Source organism: Bos grunniens, chromosome 1, assembly GCF_055505025.1.
Source record: "Bos grunniens cultivar Pamir isolate PY7600 chromosome 1, Bosgru_T2T1.0, whole genome shotgun sequence".
NCBI classification, from domain to species: domain Eukaryota; kingdom Metazoa; phylum Chordata; class Mammalia; order Artiodactyla; family Bovidae; genus Bos; species Bos grunniens.
Window position 1 is genome coordinate 13,720,099 of NC_141165.1, and position 15,002 is coordinate 13,735,100.

Genomic DNA, 15,002 nt, shown 5'->3' on the forward strand with positions numbered 1-15,002 from the left:
TGACCCCCACCCGGGCCTGAGGCCCTGGGAGTCATCACCTCGCAGCCACTGGACTCCTTTGTGCTTCTTCTGTCCGTCCATGTCAGCCCTTCACCCTGTCCTCGGGTCACACGCCCATGGTGTGCACAGCAGACCAGCACAGGCAGGGCGCTGAGCCAGGCCTAGGGATGAGGGTCGCCGGGCAGGGGATTCTATTCCCCCCGGCCCTGGGCAGCTTTCAGGGCCAGCTCCCCCCTACTCTGCGAACCCAAACACCTCTCATTTCAAGACCCATCACTGTCATCCTGTCTGCAGTGTGGGCACCTGGACGCCAACACAGGAGAGAGGGTCTGGGGGCCCTGAGTGGCCCGGGACGCCGGAAGGGGGCAGGCTGGACCACCTCCACTCCGCGTCCTGCCCAGCTCGGGACGCGGAAACCTAGACAGGACGCACAGCTCAGCGCACAACCCCGCGGGGCGGGGACCACCCCTCTCCCCGGACCCTGCAGACCGCGCCCCCGCCCACACCTTCTGACTCCGCCGCCCGGGAGGACGACACCAAACCCCGGGAGGGGGAACAGCCCTACAGCACACGACCCTTGGTCCCGAGACGGTACCCATCGGGGGTCCCGGGCTGCGGCCGTGCTCCTGTCCTCCTCAGTCCGCACTGACCAGGACGGCCCGCGCTCCATTCCTTCCGGGACGCCCCGCACCCATTTCCGGTCCCGGTCCCCGCCCCCCCCACCCGCCGCGTGCTGTGGTTTCGCCCGCATGGCACATGACCGCCGCGCCAGGTCTGGGCGCTCGACTCCGCTCGACCACTCCCGCGAGTGTCCGCTGCTCCGGCGAGTGTCCGCTGCTTCCGCGTGACTGCCGCTCCCGCGTGACCGCCGCCCGGTGTCCGCACGCTCCCGCCCCGCTTGCCGCCAAGATGATGTGCGGAGGGACTTCCGCCACGCAGCCGGCCACAGCCGAGACCCAGGCCATCGCCGACAAGGTTCGGGCTTTGTGGGGCGGTTGGGGTACTGGGGGCCGGGGGCGTCCGCAGGCATCCCCGCTGGGACGGAGGCTCTGCGCCCGAGCGCATCCCTCCCTGAGTCGGGTTGGACGCAAGCGGATGCACCTCCCTGCCTGCGAAGCTCTCTGGTGCGGAGGTGTCCACTGGGTTAGGGGGCGCGAGGTGACAGAGAATAGCACTTAAAGAGCAAAGGATACGGCAGGCGGGGTGAGGTCCCCATGCGTGAATATGGGGTCCGGGTCCCAGGCGTCCGAGACTCGGGCTGGACTGAGTGTAGCCGTTTTTGTATTTGGAGTGGTCTCCAATAAAAAGTTTAGAAACAGGAAGTAGCTGGGTCGAGGAGGCAGAGCCCGGTTCAGACCCTGGTCAGCTGTCCAGCCCTGCTTCCAGAAAAACACTTACACCGGAGGATCAGGTTGGGGTGGGACGAGCTGGGCCTGTCCTGCCTGTCATCACAAGTAGGGCCCAGGAGGCTCGAGTTCTGATAAGAAGAAGAGACTGAAGACAAGCTTTTGTCCTTTAACCTTCCTTCCTGGCTGCTTCTTCCTAAACGTCGGCCATGAGCTCAGCCCTGTTCCTCTCCTGTGGTTGGGACCATCTGACTGTGGTAAAGGAAGGGGCTGAGTCAGTCTCCTGAGACTGTGAAAAGTAGGAATTTGCTGGGACTCCCAGGAGAGCCAGACAGGAGGAGATTCCTAGCTTTTCCCCTGTGGCCACTCAGAGAGCCCAGCCCTCTCAGCCTTTTCTTGGGTCTCCAGGCTGGAGAATTCCTGCTGGTCACCTGAGCTTTGAATGAGTGTGAGTTCCCTCGGGAGACGAGAGTCTCTGTCACTATGGCCTGCATTTGGGGTCCAGCCCTTGAGAGTGGACCGTCCTCACTGCCCCTGGGAACAAGGAGGCCGCCCGTGTGCTGGGTGGGCTCTGTGAGGGGCAGGGGCACCATCCGGTCACCTTCTGTTCTGAAGTTTTCATCAACAGGTGAGGAGAAGTGAGGCCAGAGACAGACCTGTACCCACCACATCCAGTCCTATCCTAGGGCCCTCCCTGGCCCTCTGCACACCTAGTCACTCTGGTCTGGCAACTGACAGCTTCCTAGTGACCCGGGGCCTTCTGAGCTTTCCTTGGCTCCAGTCCAGCTCATCTTTCTCCTGGTCGGAGCTGTGTCAGTGACCTGCCGTCCTGCAGGCCTCCACCTCCGCTGCTCCACCACCTCCACCTGGGCTTCTCCCCAGTCCTTGCACAGGGTGGGGTTCTCCTGCCTCCACTCCTGAAACAGGTGATTCCATCCCAGACCCCCAGGAGGGTCTGTGGGTGTCACTTGGCCCTCCCTGGTCAGGTAAACTGTCTGAGGGTCAATTCCCTGCACACCTAGCAGGAACAGGGGCTACACAGGTGAGTGTTCAGTCAAAGGTGGGCACTGGCCCAGGGGGGCACTGGCCCAGGGGGACACACCCAGCTGATCACCTGAGGGCCCTGGCAAACTCGGAGGGAGCAGGTGGCCAGATTCTCACTACCTGACCCTCCCTCTGATCCTTTCCTCCACTTCATTCACAGGGAGGGCCCCTCCCTGAAGGCCTTTGTCAAGTGACTCACTGGCATTTATGATGGTGATCCTCTCGGCTGTCCGAGCAGCACACTCCTGGTCTTAACTGAACTCCTCCGAGCCCCACAACTGGTCTGAGGATTCCAGCGCAGTCAGCAAGCTCCTGTGGCTGCCAGTGGTCCAGACAGCAGCCTGAGCACTCGGAAACTAGCTTAGGTTTTCAAGTCAAGACAAAACAACCTGCTCTCCCCTTCTTCCTTAAAAATTCTCAGTTCCCCAAAGGCCAAGACCCTGGAAAACATGACTGATCTGAGAGTAAAGATCTGACACCAAAGATCACAAAACAGTCTCTGCCCAAAGGCCCTGCAACCTAGAGAGACCATCTAAAGATGCAGCAAAGCATTTTTTTTCCTACAAAAGTGCTTTATCTGCTGCATATTTTGTCACAAAAGAAATTGGGATTACGTAAGAGAATTAAGGCACGTCAATAAGATGGAAGATTAAATTTAATATTAAATTTTAACATTTTAAAATGTTTTAGCTTTCAAAGTAATTAAAAACTACATACTCTGTCAAATGAAGATTTGAGTGAAAATGGTAAGGTACGAACTCATATACACTGTTGTAACCATGAGAATAGAAACTATCTGTGTCTGGAAAAGAAAGGGCTAATGATACAGGCAAATGATTACCATTGAAACCTCAGCAGAATTAAAAAACTTTTCTGTACTTGAAATCAGGGCAAGCATTTTAATGTCTGCTCAGCTGTAAAGAACAAATGTGCTCTAGAAAGTATGTAGAATGTGGGCCTTAGAGTTCAGCTGTAACCTCTAATACAGGTGAGCTTACCTGTCTCTCCCTTCTCCCCTTCCCCAGGTCAAGTCCCAGCTGGAGGAGAAGGAGAACAAGAAGTTCCCAGTGTTCAAGGCTCTGGAGTTCAAAAGCCAGTTGGTTGCTGGGAAGAACTACTTCATCAAGGTGGGGTGTCCCCCTCAAAGGAAGGTTGAGCCTGAAGTGGGAGCTCACAGGTGTCCAGGGCAGGAGTGCTCAGCAGGGTCCTGTGGGAGCCCTCAGCTTCAGGGAGTTGGTGGCTGTCTAAAATGAGCATGTGTGTGCAGGCATGTGTGTACACGTGTGTCCTGCGGCTGCCTTGGAGGAGAGGACCAAGCCTCTTGAGGCCCGCAGGGCTCTGCTGGAGTAAGTGTGGGTGAGGGGTGCTGGCTGGGCACCCCCTGTACTTGAAGGAGGAAGATGGGAGTGTCCTCAGCCCAGTCTCTGGGGACATGAAGGGACGCAGCCTCCAGGCATCCAGGACCCTCCTGACCATCCAGCCAAGTCCAGTGGAGCAGGGGGACTTGGGGTCAGAGGCCCCACCTGCTCCTCACTGGACTCTCCTTTCAGGTTCAAGTGGACGAGGACGACTTCGTGCACATCCGAGTGTTTGAAAGCCTCCCGCATGAGAACAAGCCCGTGGCCTTGACCAGCTACCAGACCAACAAAGGCAGGCACGACGAGCTGACCTACTTCTAGGCCCGATTTTGCAGAGTCCATTGCCCATGTGGGTCTCTCCTCTGCAGACCTGTCTGGGACCAGACGCGGTGTCCCTCGGGGTGGGGTGGTGTCCCTGTTCCCTGCTTTCGCTGTGTTCATTTTTTTCTCCCAATCCATGATTTTAACTAAATTTCTTTCGAGGGGGGCTTGTGTTATCTTTAAATAAACATGTGTTTTCTGTTTTCACAAATTGTCTCTGTTGGGGTTTTTTTCTTCATCTGAAGCTATAATCACAGTAGAGAAGTGTCAGCAGGTGAGAGGTGTCCTGGGTGGAGCCCCCGCTGGGCCTCCTGCCGCCTGAGCCCCCTTCCCTGAGGAGCCGAGGAGGGGAGAGTGTGGCCCAGGTGGCAGTGGGCAGGTGGTACACCCAGGGTTCTGGGAACGTGTGCTCTAACCACAGCTCCACAGGCTGTCATGGTGACTCTGTGTCGTGTCTCCAGGTCTCAGAACCCCCCACCCCATCGTGTACAGTAAGAGGGGGTGAGAAAATCTGACCCTAGAGCATTAGTTCTAGATGGACTCAGATACATTCACGCATTTCTGCTCGGGTAGAGTTGCACAGATGTGTGCAGGGAGGCTGTGACCCGCAGGGCCCGCTGAGTGCCATGTCCTGCGAGTCCGGCCCCAACTACCCACTGACTGCCCGGGGTATGCGCTGGGTCTGTCTCAAGGCTTCCTGGTTTCAGCAGCCGGTTACTACCGTTAGTGAAGTCAATCCAGTGGTGTGTTTGCCGTGTGTGTGTATTCGTGTGCAGTAGAATGGAAAAGTGCACCCTGCGTTGTAAGACTAAACGCTGGGGACAGTTCTGTGTGGCTCAGGGTCCAGGTGGACAGCCTGTTCCTGAGGGCAGAGTCTGCCCCCTTCCTGTCTCCACTTCGTCTCTGGGGCAGGTGGTGTTGTGTGTCAGGCCTGCTGCTGATGGATCGGAGGTGAGAGCTGAATGCAGAGCAGGTAAACAGTCCTTGGGGAGCAAACAGACCCGTGAGAGCAGGAGAAGGAGACTCAGGAGCTGTGTGTGTCCTGCCCTATCCTGAGCTCTAGGACAGAAAACTTGCATCTTGGGCTCTTGGTTTGGTGAAACAGAAGCCAGGGAGCACATTTACATTGACTTGAAATCAGCTGTATTTCCACCTAGAAACTTCGAGTGAAAGGTGGGGATAGGGGATGCTATGTAGGTGCCTGGACAAGGCCGAAAGCCCACGTCATAGCAGGGAGCGTCTCATAGCAGGGAACATGGAGCACAGGGACAGAAGCAGTTCTGATCACCAGGTTCAGACAGAGGGTCCCCCAGGTGTGTGCTGGGGGTGACAAGGTTTTGACACTAGAAGAGGTGGTTGCACACCACTGTGAATACACTGAACACCAGTGAAGTGCACATTGTCATGGTAAGCAAACTTGCCTGCCAGTCCACAGGTCAGACTACACACTTCTACTGTAGGGACCACAGGTTTGATCCCTGGTCAGAGAACTAAGTTCCCACATGTCACACAGGGCTGCCAAAACTAATCTATTTTAAAAAAAAAGGAAACCTACTTCAAAAAATAAATAGAATAAAAGAATAAATGAAACAGCAAAGTGTATGTTGTAAGAATTTAACCTCAGTTGAAAATTGACTCAGATGCAGACAGGACACCAAAGGCAGTTTGGGGCAGGGTGGCAGAGGGTTTGGGGGACTGCAGGGGGGAGCCCTGTCACTGTCCCTAGACCCAGTGTCCCCTTCAGCCATGGGTGCTGGCTCCGTGCACACCGCTGCTCTCTGGCCTTTGTGGTCATAAACTTGACTCTGGTTTGGAAGGCATTTGCTGAGAGATCTGGAGATAACCAAGCCTAGGAAAGTAGGCCAGGTGAAGACAGAGGGGGGATGGAGAGCTGTCTCTATGAGCCGAGGACCCCCACAGGGCAGGAAGAGATGGGGGGGGCTTCCTGCTGAGCCTGGGAGGGAGCGTGGCCCTGCTGACACCTTGACTTGGGTCTCTGGCCTCCAGAACCGGAAGTAAGGATATTTCTGTTGCCTTACACCCCCAGTGTGTGAGACTTTGTGCTGGCTGTCCCAGGAGACCCATCAGCAGTGGAGCTGGTGTGCTGGGTGGGTGGCATCTTCCCCTCGCCCGACTCATCCTCTCTCAGCAGCCCTAAAGGGGTTCTTCCTCTCCTGTGGGTTCCTCTGTTAAGTTGATGATTAATCTCTCTATCTGAAACTTTATTCCTTTTGGTGTTCTGCACCTGTTCCTCCTCAGGACTGAGGAGTATAAGAGAAAACGGGAGTCAGGATAGAGCAGAACCTTGGAGCACACCCCCACACCCGCTATCCAAGTAAGAAAGCAAGCAGTTAACGATCAGATGGAGTCACAGACTCGGTGCCTGGTTCACATTCCGGAGTTGTATCACAGATGCCACGTTGTTGTTCGGTGGCTCAGTCCTGTCCAGCTCTTTGCAACCCCATGGGCTGCTGTATGCCAGGCTTCCCTGCCCCTTATACCATCTCCTAACATTCGCCCAAGTTCATGTCTATTACATCGGTGATAACCATCCAACCATCTCATCCTCTGATGCCCCCTTCTCCTTCTGCCTTCATTCTTTACCAGCAGCAGAGACTTTTCCAGTGAGTCGCCTGTTTGCAGCATGTGTCCAAAGTAGTAGAGCTTCCGTTTCAGCATCAGTCCTTCCAATGAGTATTCAGGGTTGATTTCCCTTAACATTGTCTAGTTTTTATCTCTTCCCTGTCCAAGGGAGTCTTCTACGGCGCCACAGTTTGAAGGCATCAATTCTATGGCTCTTTGCCTTCTTTATGGTCCAGTTCTCAAAACCGTGTGTGATCACTGGGAAGGCCATAACCTTGACTATATGGACCATTGTTGGCAGAGTAACGTCTGCTTTTCAACACACCGTCTCGGTTTGTCATAGCTCTCCTGCCAGGAAGCAATCATCTTCTGATTTCATGGCTGCCATCACTGTCCACATTTTGGAGCCCAAGAAGAGGAAATCTGTCACTACTTCCACCTTTTGACCCTCTTATTTACCATAAAGTGATGGGGCCAGATGCCATGATCTTAGTTTTCTTAATATTTAGTTTGAAGCTGGCTCTTTCACTCTCCTCCTTAATGCTAATCAAGAGGTTCTTTAGTTCCTCTTTGCTCTCTGCCATTAGAGTAGTATCATCCACATTTCTGAGGTTGTTGATGTTTCTCCCTCCTATCTTGATTTAGCTTGCAACTCATCCAGCTCAGCATTTCTCATGATGGGCTCCATCTCTTCTTGATCTCTTCAGTGTCTAAGAGATCTGTCCTTTATAATGTCGATCTTTGGGCAAAATATTCCCTTGATATTTCCCATTTTCCTGAAGAGATTTCTAGTCTTTCCCCTCCTGTTGTTTTGCTCTATTTACATACACTGTCCATTGAAAAAGACCATCTTGTATCTCCCTGCTATTCTTTAGAGTTCTGCATTTCTCCCTTGATTTTTGCTTCTCTTCTTTCTTTAGCTATTTATAAAGCCTCTTCAGATCACCACTTTGCCTTCTTGCATTTTGTCAGGCGAGTGTAGTCTCCTCGGTTCTGTCTCATCTCAACAAAAATTTGAAGCGATGGACATTAAAGCCCTTGGCGCATCACAGCTCCTGGACAGACCGTGTTATAGCTCTTAGACAGATCAGTGTTACAGCTCCATGTTACAGCTCAGTTTTATTTAGAAAATAGCAGGAAAATACATCCTCAAGGCGTGAGGGCGTCCTGGCCCAAAGACGAGAAGAGAAAGGAGAGAGAAAGAGAGAGAGTGTGTTCGTGGGAAAAAGACAGAGACCTGGCCCTTTGGCTCGTCTTTTTATAGGTTTTTCCCTCCCCCTGAGCCTGCCCTGTGTAAATTAGGCTAGCCAGTAGTGCTGTTTGTTCTACCTGAGGTCCTCACTCCAGTCCTCAAACCTTCCTTTGACCTTCCTTTCTGCTATTTTTGCGGGCTTTTCCCTTCCTTGCCTTTTAGCCACTGCCATTTTGGACTCCTGTTTCCTATTCTAACTACCTAACACTCCCCCTCAAGAGATAGGAGGCCCAATTCTCTGGGAACAGGGGCGTCGAGGTCTTTCCGGCTACTTCCTGCTGAACTGGGATGGCGAGGGGCATTGGGCCTCCCCTCTTGCTGGTCTCAAGCCTCAGAGTCCTTATAGCAGTGTCCATCTAAGGGTGAGTGATATTTTCCGTGGTCGGCTGTAGTTTTATATATCTTTGTTGAACTGGCACCACATGTTATAGCTTGTTGACCTGGGCAGAGACAAAACAGGTTGACAATTGATAATATATGGAACAATCATAAGCAGCATCAATATGGCATAACAAGGCCTAGTAGGGGCATTAGCCAATTCCAAATTCCCGTCGCCAGGATGGCTCAAGTTCCTCCCTGTTCAGGGATCAGAAGATCTATCTTCTGTCTGTTTTGGAGTACAATCTCTACCAAGATGTGTTGGCGCTTTAGAACTGTCCTGAGAAATCTTCTCTCCAGAAACTAGATTTCGTTTCATTAGAATGATGGTGTTTGTTTCATTAGAATTATTTATTTGATTCATTAGATTTGTTTGCTTCATTGATTCGTTTCATTAGAGTTAGGGTGTCCATTAGAAGGGCACTCATTTGCAGTCCTGAATAGGTATCTGAGATCCCCCAGAGGCTCACAGGTGTATTGAGTGTCCTCTTCTGTTTTCTTCCACGGCTTGACTCGTGAGTAGTGAATCCAGGAGTCATGTCCTGGCACCTTGACTGCTGTGGGGGCAGAAGTTTTTCAGGGTAGGGGCTCTTCCATGTGGGCTGAAGTTGAGCCTTTAGGGACCCATCTTTTCAGGCTTTAATTAGGACTTGAGTCCCTGGAGCATATAGTGGTGACTCCTTAGGATCTTTTGGGTCCTGGTTCATACCCCACAAGCGTATATCCTGTTGGAATTGCCCAATGGCCATGATATAAGATTGGAGGGTCTGAGCCTCTGGATCTAGGAAGAGGTCATTGACATAAACAAAAGGTCTCCCATATAGCATCTCATAAGGACTAAGACCAACCTGTTCCTTAGGGGAAATACGGGTGCAGAGGAGAGCTATTGGTAAAACCTCCTTCCATTCCAGGGAGGTCTCCTGGGTTATCTTTTTTATCACTGATTTTAAGAATTGGTTGGCTCTTTCTACTTTTCCTGAAGACTGAGGCCTCCAGGCACAATGGAGATAATAAGTAATGCCCAATGCTTTCAAGACCCCTTGGGTGACCTTAGAAGTAAATGATGTCCCATTGTCACTTTGTAATGACCTGGGCAGACCAAACCTCAGAATGATTTCATGAAGCCGTGTTTTTACCACCTCTTCAGCCTTCTCAGTCCGAGTGGGAAAGCCTTCAATCCATCCTGTGAAAGTATCTATCATGACTAATAGGTATTTATACCCTTGAGAAATTGGCATCTGGGTGAAGTCCATCTGCCAGTCCTCTCCTGGGTATGTTCCACATTGTTGGACAGGCTGGGCCAGCTGGGGTCTTTGAGCTCCTAGGGGTTGTTTAATTGGCAAGTGGGACAAGAGGAGACCACTTGCCTTATAGTCATTTGGAGGCCTATTTTCCCCCTAAACGAGTGGTGGCAAGTAAGGAGTTAACCAACTTCCATTGGAAGTTTCCAGGCAGAAAAAGGATTCCCTCCTTTTGCAACCACCCCATATGATCTTCTTGAAAGCCCTCACTCTTAGCTTTAAGAGTCTCACCTTCAGTATATGAAGGAGTTTCTGGCAAATTAGTCTGTGGAACTAAGGTGGCAATCTCTATTAGGTCATGGTTCTGTAATGCTGCTCTCCTAGCTGCCTGATCAGCTGCTTGGTTCCCTCGTGCCACTTCCGTGTTCCCTTTTTGGTGTCCTTTACAGTGGGAGACTGAAACTGCAGTGGGCAGATGGACTGCCTCCAAGAGTCGAAGAATCTGATCACCATATTTGATTGGGGACCCTCGGGTGGTCAAGTGGCCCCTTTCTTTCCAAACAGCCGCATGTGCATGTAGCACCAGAAAGGCATCTGGAGTGAGTGTAAATGGTTATTCTTTTTCCTTTTCCCAGCTCTAAAGCTCGAGTCAGGGCTATGAGCTCAGCTAATTGGGCTGAAGTACCTGGTGGCAGAGGCTTAGCCTCTGGTCTCAAAATTGGAGACTACTGCATACCCGGCTCTTCTTTTTCCATCCAAGACAAAGCTGCTTCCATCAGTGTGCCAGATTTCCTCAGGATTGGTCAGAGGATCTTCCGACAATCCCTCTCGGGGTTTTGTCCAGTGGTCCAAGGTTTCTAGGCAAGAGTGAAAGGGGAGAGAGCCCTCAGGGGTAGGCAGGAAGGTGGCTGGATTAAGAACCTCACAAGGGGATATATTGAGGCCTGAATTTTCCATAAGCACTGCTTGATATCTGAGGATTTTTTTTGATCAGACATCCCTAAATGGCCTCTCCCATCTAGGAGTTGTTTTACTTGGGGGTTGGTAAAAATAGTTAGTTTGCCCCCAGAGGAGAGTTTTAAAGCATCTTCTATCAGGACTGCGATAGCTGCAAGATTTCAAAGGCAGGGAGGCCAGCCTTGGGCTGTTGGGTCGAGCCTCTTGGATAAGTAAGCTACAAGCTGGGGCTCAGATCCCAACCTTTGAGTTAACACTCCCAAGGCTATTCCCTCTCTTTCATGGACATAAAGTTGGAATGTTTTTTGTGGGTCTGGCAACCTCAAGGCAGGTGCCTGAGTTCAGGCCTGTTTTAGTGTAGCCTCTGCTGCCAGGGTTTCCCTGGTGGCTCAGAGGTTAAAGTGTCTGCCTCCATTGTGGGAGACCTGGGTTCAATCCCTGTGTTGGGAAGACCCGCTGGAGAAGGAAATGGCAACCCACTCTAGTATTCTTGCCTGGAGAATCCCATGGATAGAGGAGCCTGGTAGGCTACAGTCCACTGGGTCGCAAAGAGTTGGACATGACTGAGCGACTTCACTTTCTTTCTTTCGCTTTCTGCCTTCTTTTGAGAAGTTCCCCACATCAGTGAGATTGAATCATCCTGTCCTTTTAAGCTTTCATATAGGGGCTGGGCAATCAGACCATAGTTGGGTATCCAGATTCTACAATACCAAGTTAGTTCCAGGAAAGCTTGCAATTGTTTCTGAGTTGTGGGGGAGGGCAACTGGAGGACTCCTCGTACCCGATCAGAGGACAGCCTCCTGGACCCGTGTGTAATCTGAACTCCCAGGTAAGTGACTTTTGTCTCAACCATATGCGCCTTAGCACGGGAGACTTTGTATCCCCCTTCTGCCAAAAATTTTAGAACCTGAATTGCATGTTGGGCATTTTTCTCATCTGGAGAGCAAATTAGTAGGTCATCTACTTATTGTAATATTTTCCCATTAGGTCCCACGTCCAGATCTAGGAGATCCCGGCTAAGGGCCTGTCCAAATAGGTGGGGGCTATCTCTGAACCCCTGAGGTAATACTGTCCAAGTCATCTGTTGGTGTTTTTCTCCTGGGGCCTCCCACTCAAAGGCAAAAAGATATTGGAATTCTTTAGCCAGTGGTATGCAAAAAAATGCATCCTTGAAATCCAAGACTGTAAACCACTTGGCACTGGGTGGGATTTCTCCCAAGATTACATAGGGATTGGGTACTGTGGGAAGGAGGGGGACTACAGCTCTTGATGAAAGTGAAAGAGGAGAGTGAAAAAGTTGGTTTAAAGCTCAACATTCAGAAAACTAACATCATGGCATCCGGTCCCATCACTTCATGGCAAATAGATGGGGAAACAGTAGAAACAGTGGCTGACTTTATTTTTCTGGGCTCCAAAATCACTGCAGATGCTGATTGTAGCCATGAAATTAAAAGACGCTTACTCCTTGGAAGGTAAGTTATGACCAACCTAGACAGCATATTCAAAAGCAGAGACGTTACTTTGCCAACAAAGGTCCATCTAGTCAAGGCTGTGGTTTTTCCAGTGGTCATGTATGGATGTGAGAGTTGGACTATAAAGAAAGCTGAGAATTGAAGAATTGATGTTTTTGAACTGTGGTGTTGGAGAAGTCTCTTGAGAGTCCCTTGGACTGCAAGGAGATCCAACCAGTCCATCCTAAAGGAGATCAGTCCTGGGTGTTCATTGGAAGGACTGATGTTGAAGCTGAAACTCCAATCCTTTGGCCACCTGATGCGCAGAGCTGACTCATTGGAAAAGACCCTAATGCTGGGAAAGATTGAGGGCAGGAGGAGAAGGGGACGACAGAGGATGAGACGGTTGGATGGCATCACCGACTCAATGGACATGGGTTTGAGTGAACTCTGGGAGTTGGTGATGGACAGGGAGGCCTGGCGTGCTGCGGTTCATGGATCGCAAAGAGTCAGACACAACTGAACTAACTGAACTGAACAGCTTCATTTATGATCCGGAGATCTTGGGCCATTTACCAGGTTCCATCCTTTTTCTTTACTGAGAGGATTGGGGTGTTATATGGCGAATTGTGGGGACCAATAGTCCACAAGCAAGGAATTTGTTTACTAAAGTCTGTAGTCCCTCCTGAGCCTCTCTCTTGAGGGGATATTGTTTCCGGTTGGGAAACCGAGTGGGATCTCGCAGGACAATGATGGCCAGTTCAGCTTGGTGGGCTCGTCCAAGAGTCCTCTGGTCCCACACCTGGGGGTTAATTTTGTCCTCCCATAGTTTTTGGTCCCTCTCTATTGGAGAGGGTGTAATGGGTTCTTAAGTAGTAACCAGAAGCTGTAGGGCTCTAGGGGCTGAAAAGCTTCCCGTCACAAGCGTGGTCCCCAGTTTAGTGAGTATATCTCTTCCCAGTAAGGGAGTAGGACACTCGGAGACCACCAGAAACTGGTGGGAAAATATTTGTCCATCCCAGCAACAAAGAAGTGCTTGGGTGAATCTTTTAGTAGTTGTTTTTCCTGTAGCACCCAAAATGGTACAGGTTTGGGAGAAGGCTCCAGAGTAGGAGGTCAGGACAGACTAGGTAGCCCCCGTGTCAACCAAGAAATTCTCAGACCTACCTGCCACATCCAGTTGCACCCTTGGCTCCAGCCCCGTGATGGTTATCTGTGACAGGCGGGCTGGCTGGAGCAGGCTGCTTCAATCTTCTCGAACCATCGTGAGGGAAGGCTTGGTGCTTGACCTTGAGGCTCTTGGGTCCTGAGGGCAGAGTGCCACCCAATGTCCCAGTTGATGGCATTTGTAGCAAGCCATTTGAGGAGACTTGTCAGGTTTGGATACTCTTTGGCCCGATGCCCCACCTGTCTACAGATTAGGCTTTTGCCTAGTGCCTTATCCTTCAGGGACTTGGGGTTTGCCATAGGGCTTCCCTGGAGGGTGGCTAGCATCTGGGCATGCCTGGTCTCTCCTTCTCTCCCTCTCCTGGGCCTTGGCCTCCTTCTCCTGTTCTCTGTTATAACAGGTATTGGTGGCTGTCTGGACCATCTCATCTAAAGAGGAAGCAGGGTCCCGCTGCTGTAGCTGTTGTAACTTAATTCTGATATCTGATGCACATTGGGACAGGAATTTGTCCTTTAAAATCACCTGTCCCACGTAAGAGTCTAAGTCCAGATTGGTAAACTTTTGGAGGGCCTCTTTTAGCCTTTTCAGAAAGGCAATGGAGTTCTCATCGGGCTCCTGAGTTACTGCTGTGACCTGGGCATAGCTGATTACTTTTTGCTAGGCTGCTTTCAGTCCTGCCTTCACACATATTAGAAAATGATCCCTTTCCCAGATGTGTTCAGGGTCATTATAATTCCAGTTAGGATCGGAGGAGGGGACTGTAGTTTTCCCTGCTGGGTATTTGTCACTTGACATGTGAAGGCCCATTGCATACCTTTGAGCTTCCTTTAAGACCATAGTATGCTCAGGGTCAGATAAAGTTTGACTAAATATAACCATAATGTCCTTCCATGTCAAGTCAAAGGCCAAGGTAATAAGCTGGAATGTATCAATATATTTGCCTGGGTCATTTGTATAGCTTTCCACGTCTTGTTTGATCTGTCTTAGTTCTAAGAGGGAGAAGGGCTTACGGACCCGGATTGGTCCGAATTCTCTTCCAGTTTCAACTAAGGGACATACTCAAGCTAGCTTTTGTGGAGGGGGTGCTCCCGGATATGGGGGCACGTTTGGGTACGAGGAAGGAGCACTAGGCAACTCAGGAGCTGTGGGAGGCTCCAGTCTCTTTGGGGGCATGGGAGGTGAGCCCTCACTCGGGTTTCCTTCTCTTGGTTGCCTGTGCCTAACACCATTTGTCTAGCAGGCTCACTTTTAGTGCATACAACAATCCCATACTTAAGACAGAATTCCTTCATATCTCTTAGTTGGAAGAAAATTTGGACATAGGGCATCTCTGTCCATTTCCCTTGTCTTTTGCAGAATACTTCTAGTTGCAGGATGGTATTGTAATTTAAATTCTTATCCTCAGGCCAGTGTTCTTGGTCCCTCAGTGGATACTGTGGCCACGCAGTGGCACAAAAGAATTTTAAGCGACTTCTCCTTAGAGTTAGAGGATCGAACGGCTTCCAGTTATCAAGGATGCATCTCAAGGGCGTCTGCTGGGAAGTGGATTGGTTATTTCCCATCTGAAAGACAGTCATGACAGGGAGGAAAAGAAAAAGAAAAAACTAATAGGCCTCCTTCAGTTTCCATGGGTGGACTTCCTTAGGGGTGAGTCTTTCTGAAGCTTATACTACCCAGGACTGTTGCAACCTGAGAGCCAGGCGTCCCCGGGTCAGAGTGCAGATCCCCGCAGGCTGAGGTGTGACAGCCTCCTGCAGATAGAATCCCCAGGCAGGTCAAGGCAGGTCGGCCTCCCGAGAATTCCGGTCCCTGGGCAGGTTGAGGCGTGACGACCTCTTGGGTCCCTGGACTGGCGGATTCCCAAACAGGTTGAAGTGTTACAACTTTTCAAGGACCAGATCCC

General features: G+C 51.0%; 1 protein-coding gene across 1 annotated transcript; it reads left to right on the forward strand.

Annotated features, from left to right (window-relative positions):
* The first annotated feature begins 721 nt into the window (after positions 1 to 721).
* On the forward strand, positions 722 to 4,280 carry LOC147379010 (cystatin-B). Its single transcript, XM_086333856.1, has 3 exons — positions 722 to 975; positions 3,416 to 3,517; positions 3,941 to 4,280. The coding sequence occupies exons 1-3, from the start codon at positions 757 to 759 to the stop codon at positions 4,067 to 4,069; spliced, it is 450 nt and encodes a 149-aa protein (XP_086189982.1). The 5' UTR covers positions 722 to 756; the 3' UTR covers positions 4,070 to 4,280.
* The last annotated feature ends 10,722 nt before the right edge of the window (positions 4,281 to 15,002 follow it).

Bases quoted from the DNA above. Each gene is read 5' to 3' on its own strand.
- LOC147379010 (XM_086333856.1), top strand. From the start codon at position 757: ATGACCGCCGCGCCAGGTCTGGGCGCTCGACTCCGCTCGACCACTCCC. The intron at 976-3,415 runs GTTCGGGCTTTG...CCCCTTCCCCAG, and splicing joins CCCAGGCCATCGCCGACAAG to GTCAAGTCCCAGCTGGAGGA. The intron at 3,518-3,940 runs GTGGGGTGTCCC...CTCTCCTTTCAG, and splicing joins GGAAGAACTACTTCATCAAG to GTTCAAGTGGACGAGGACGA.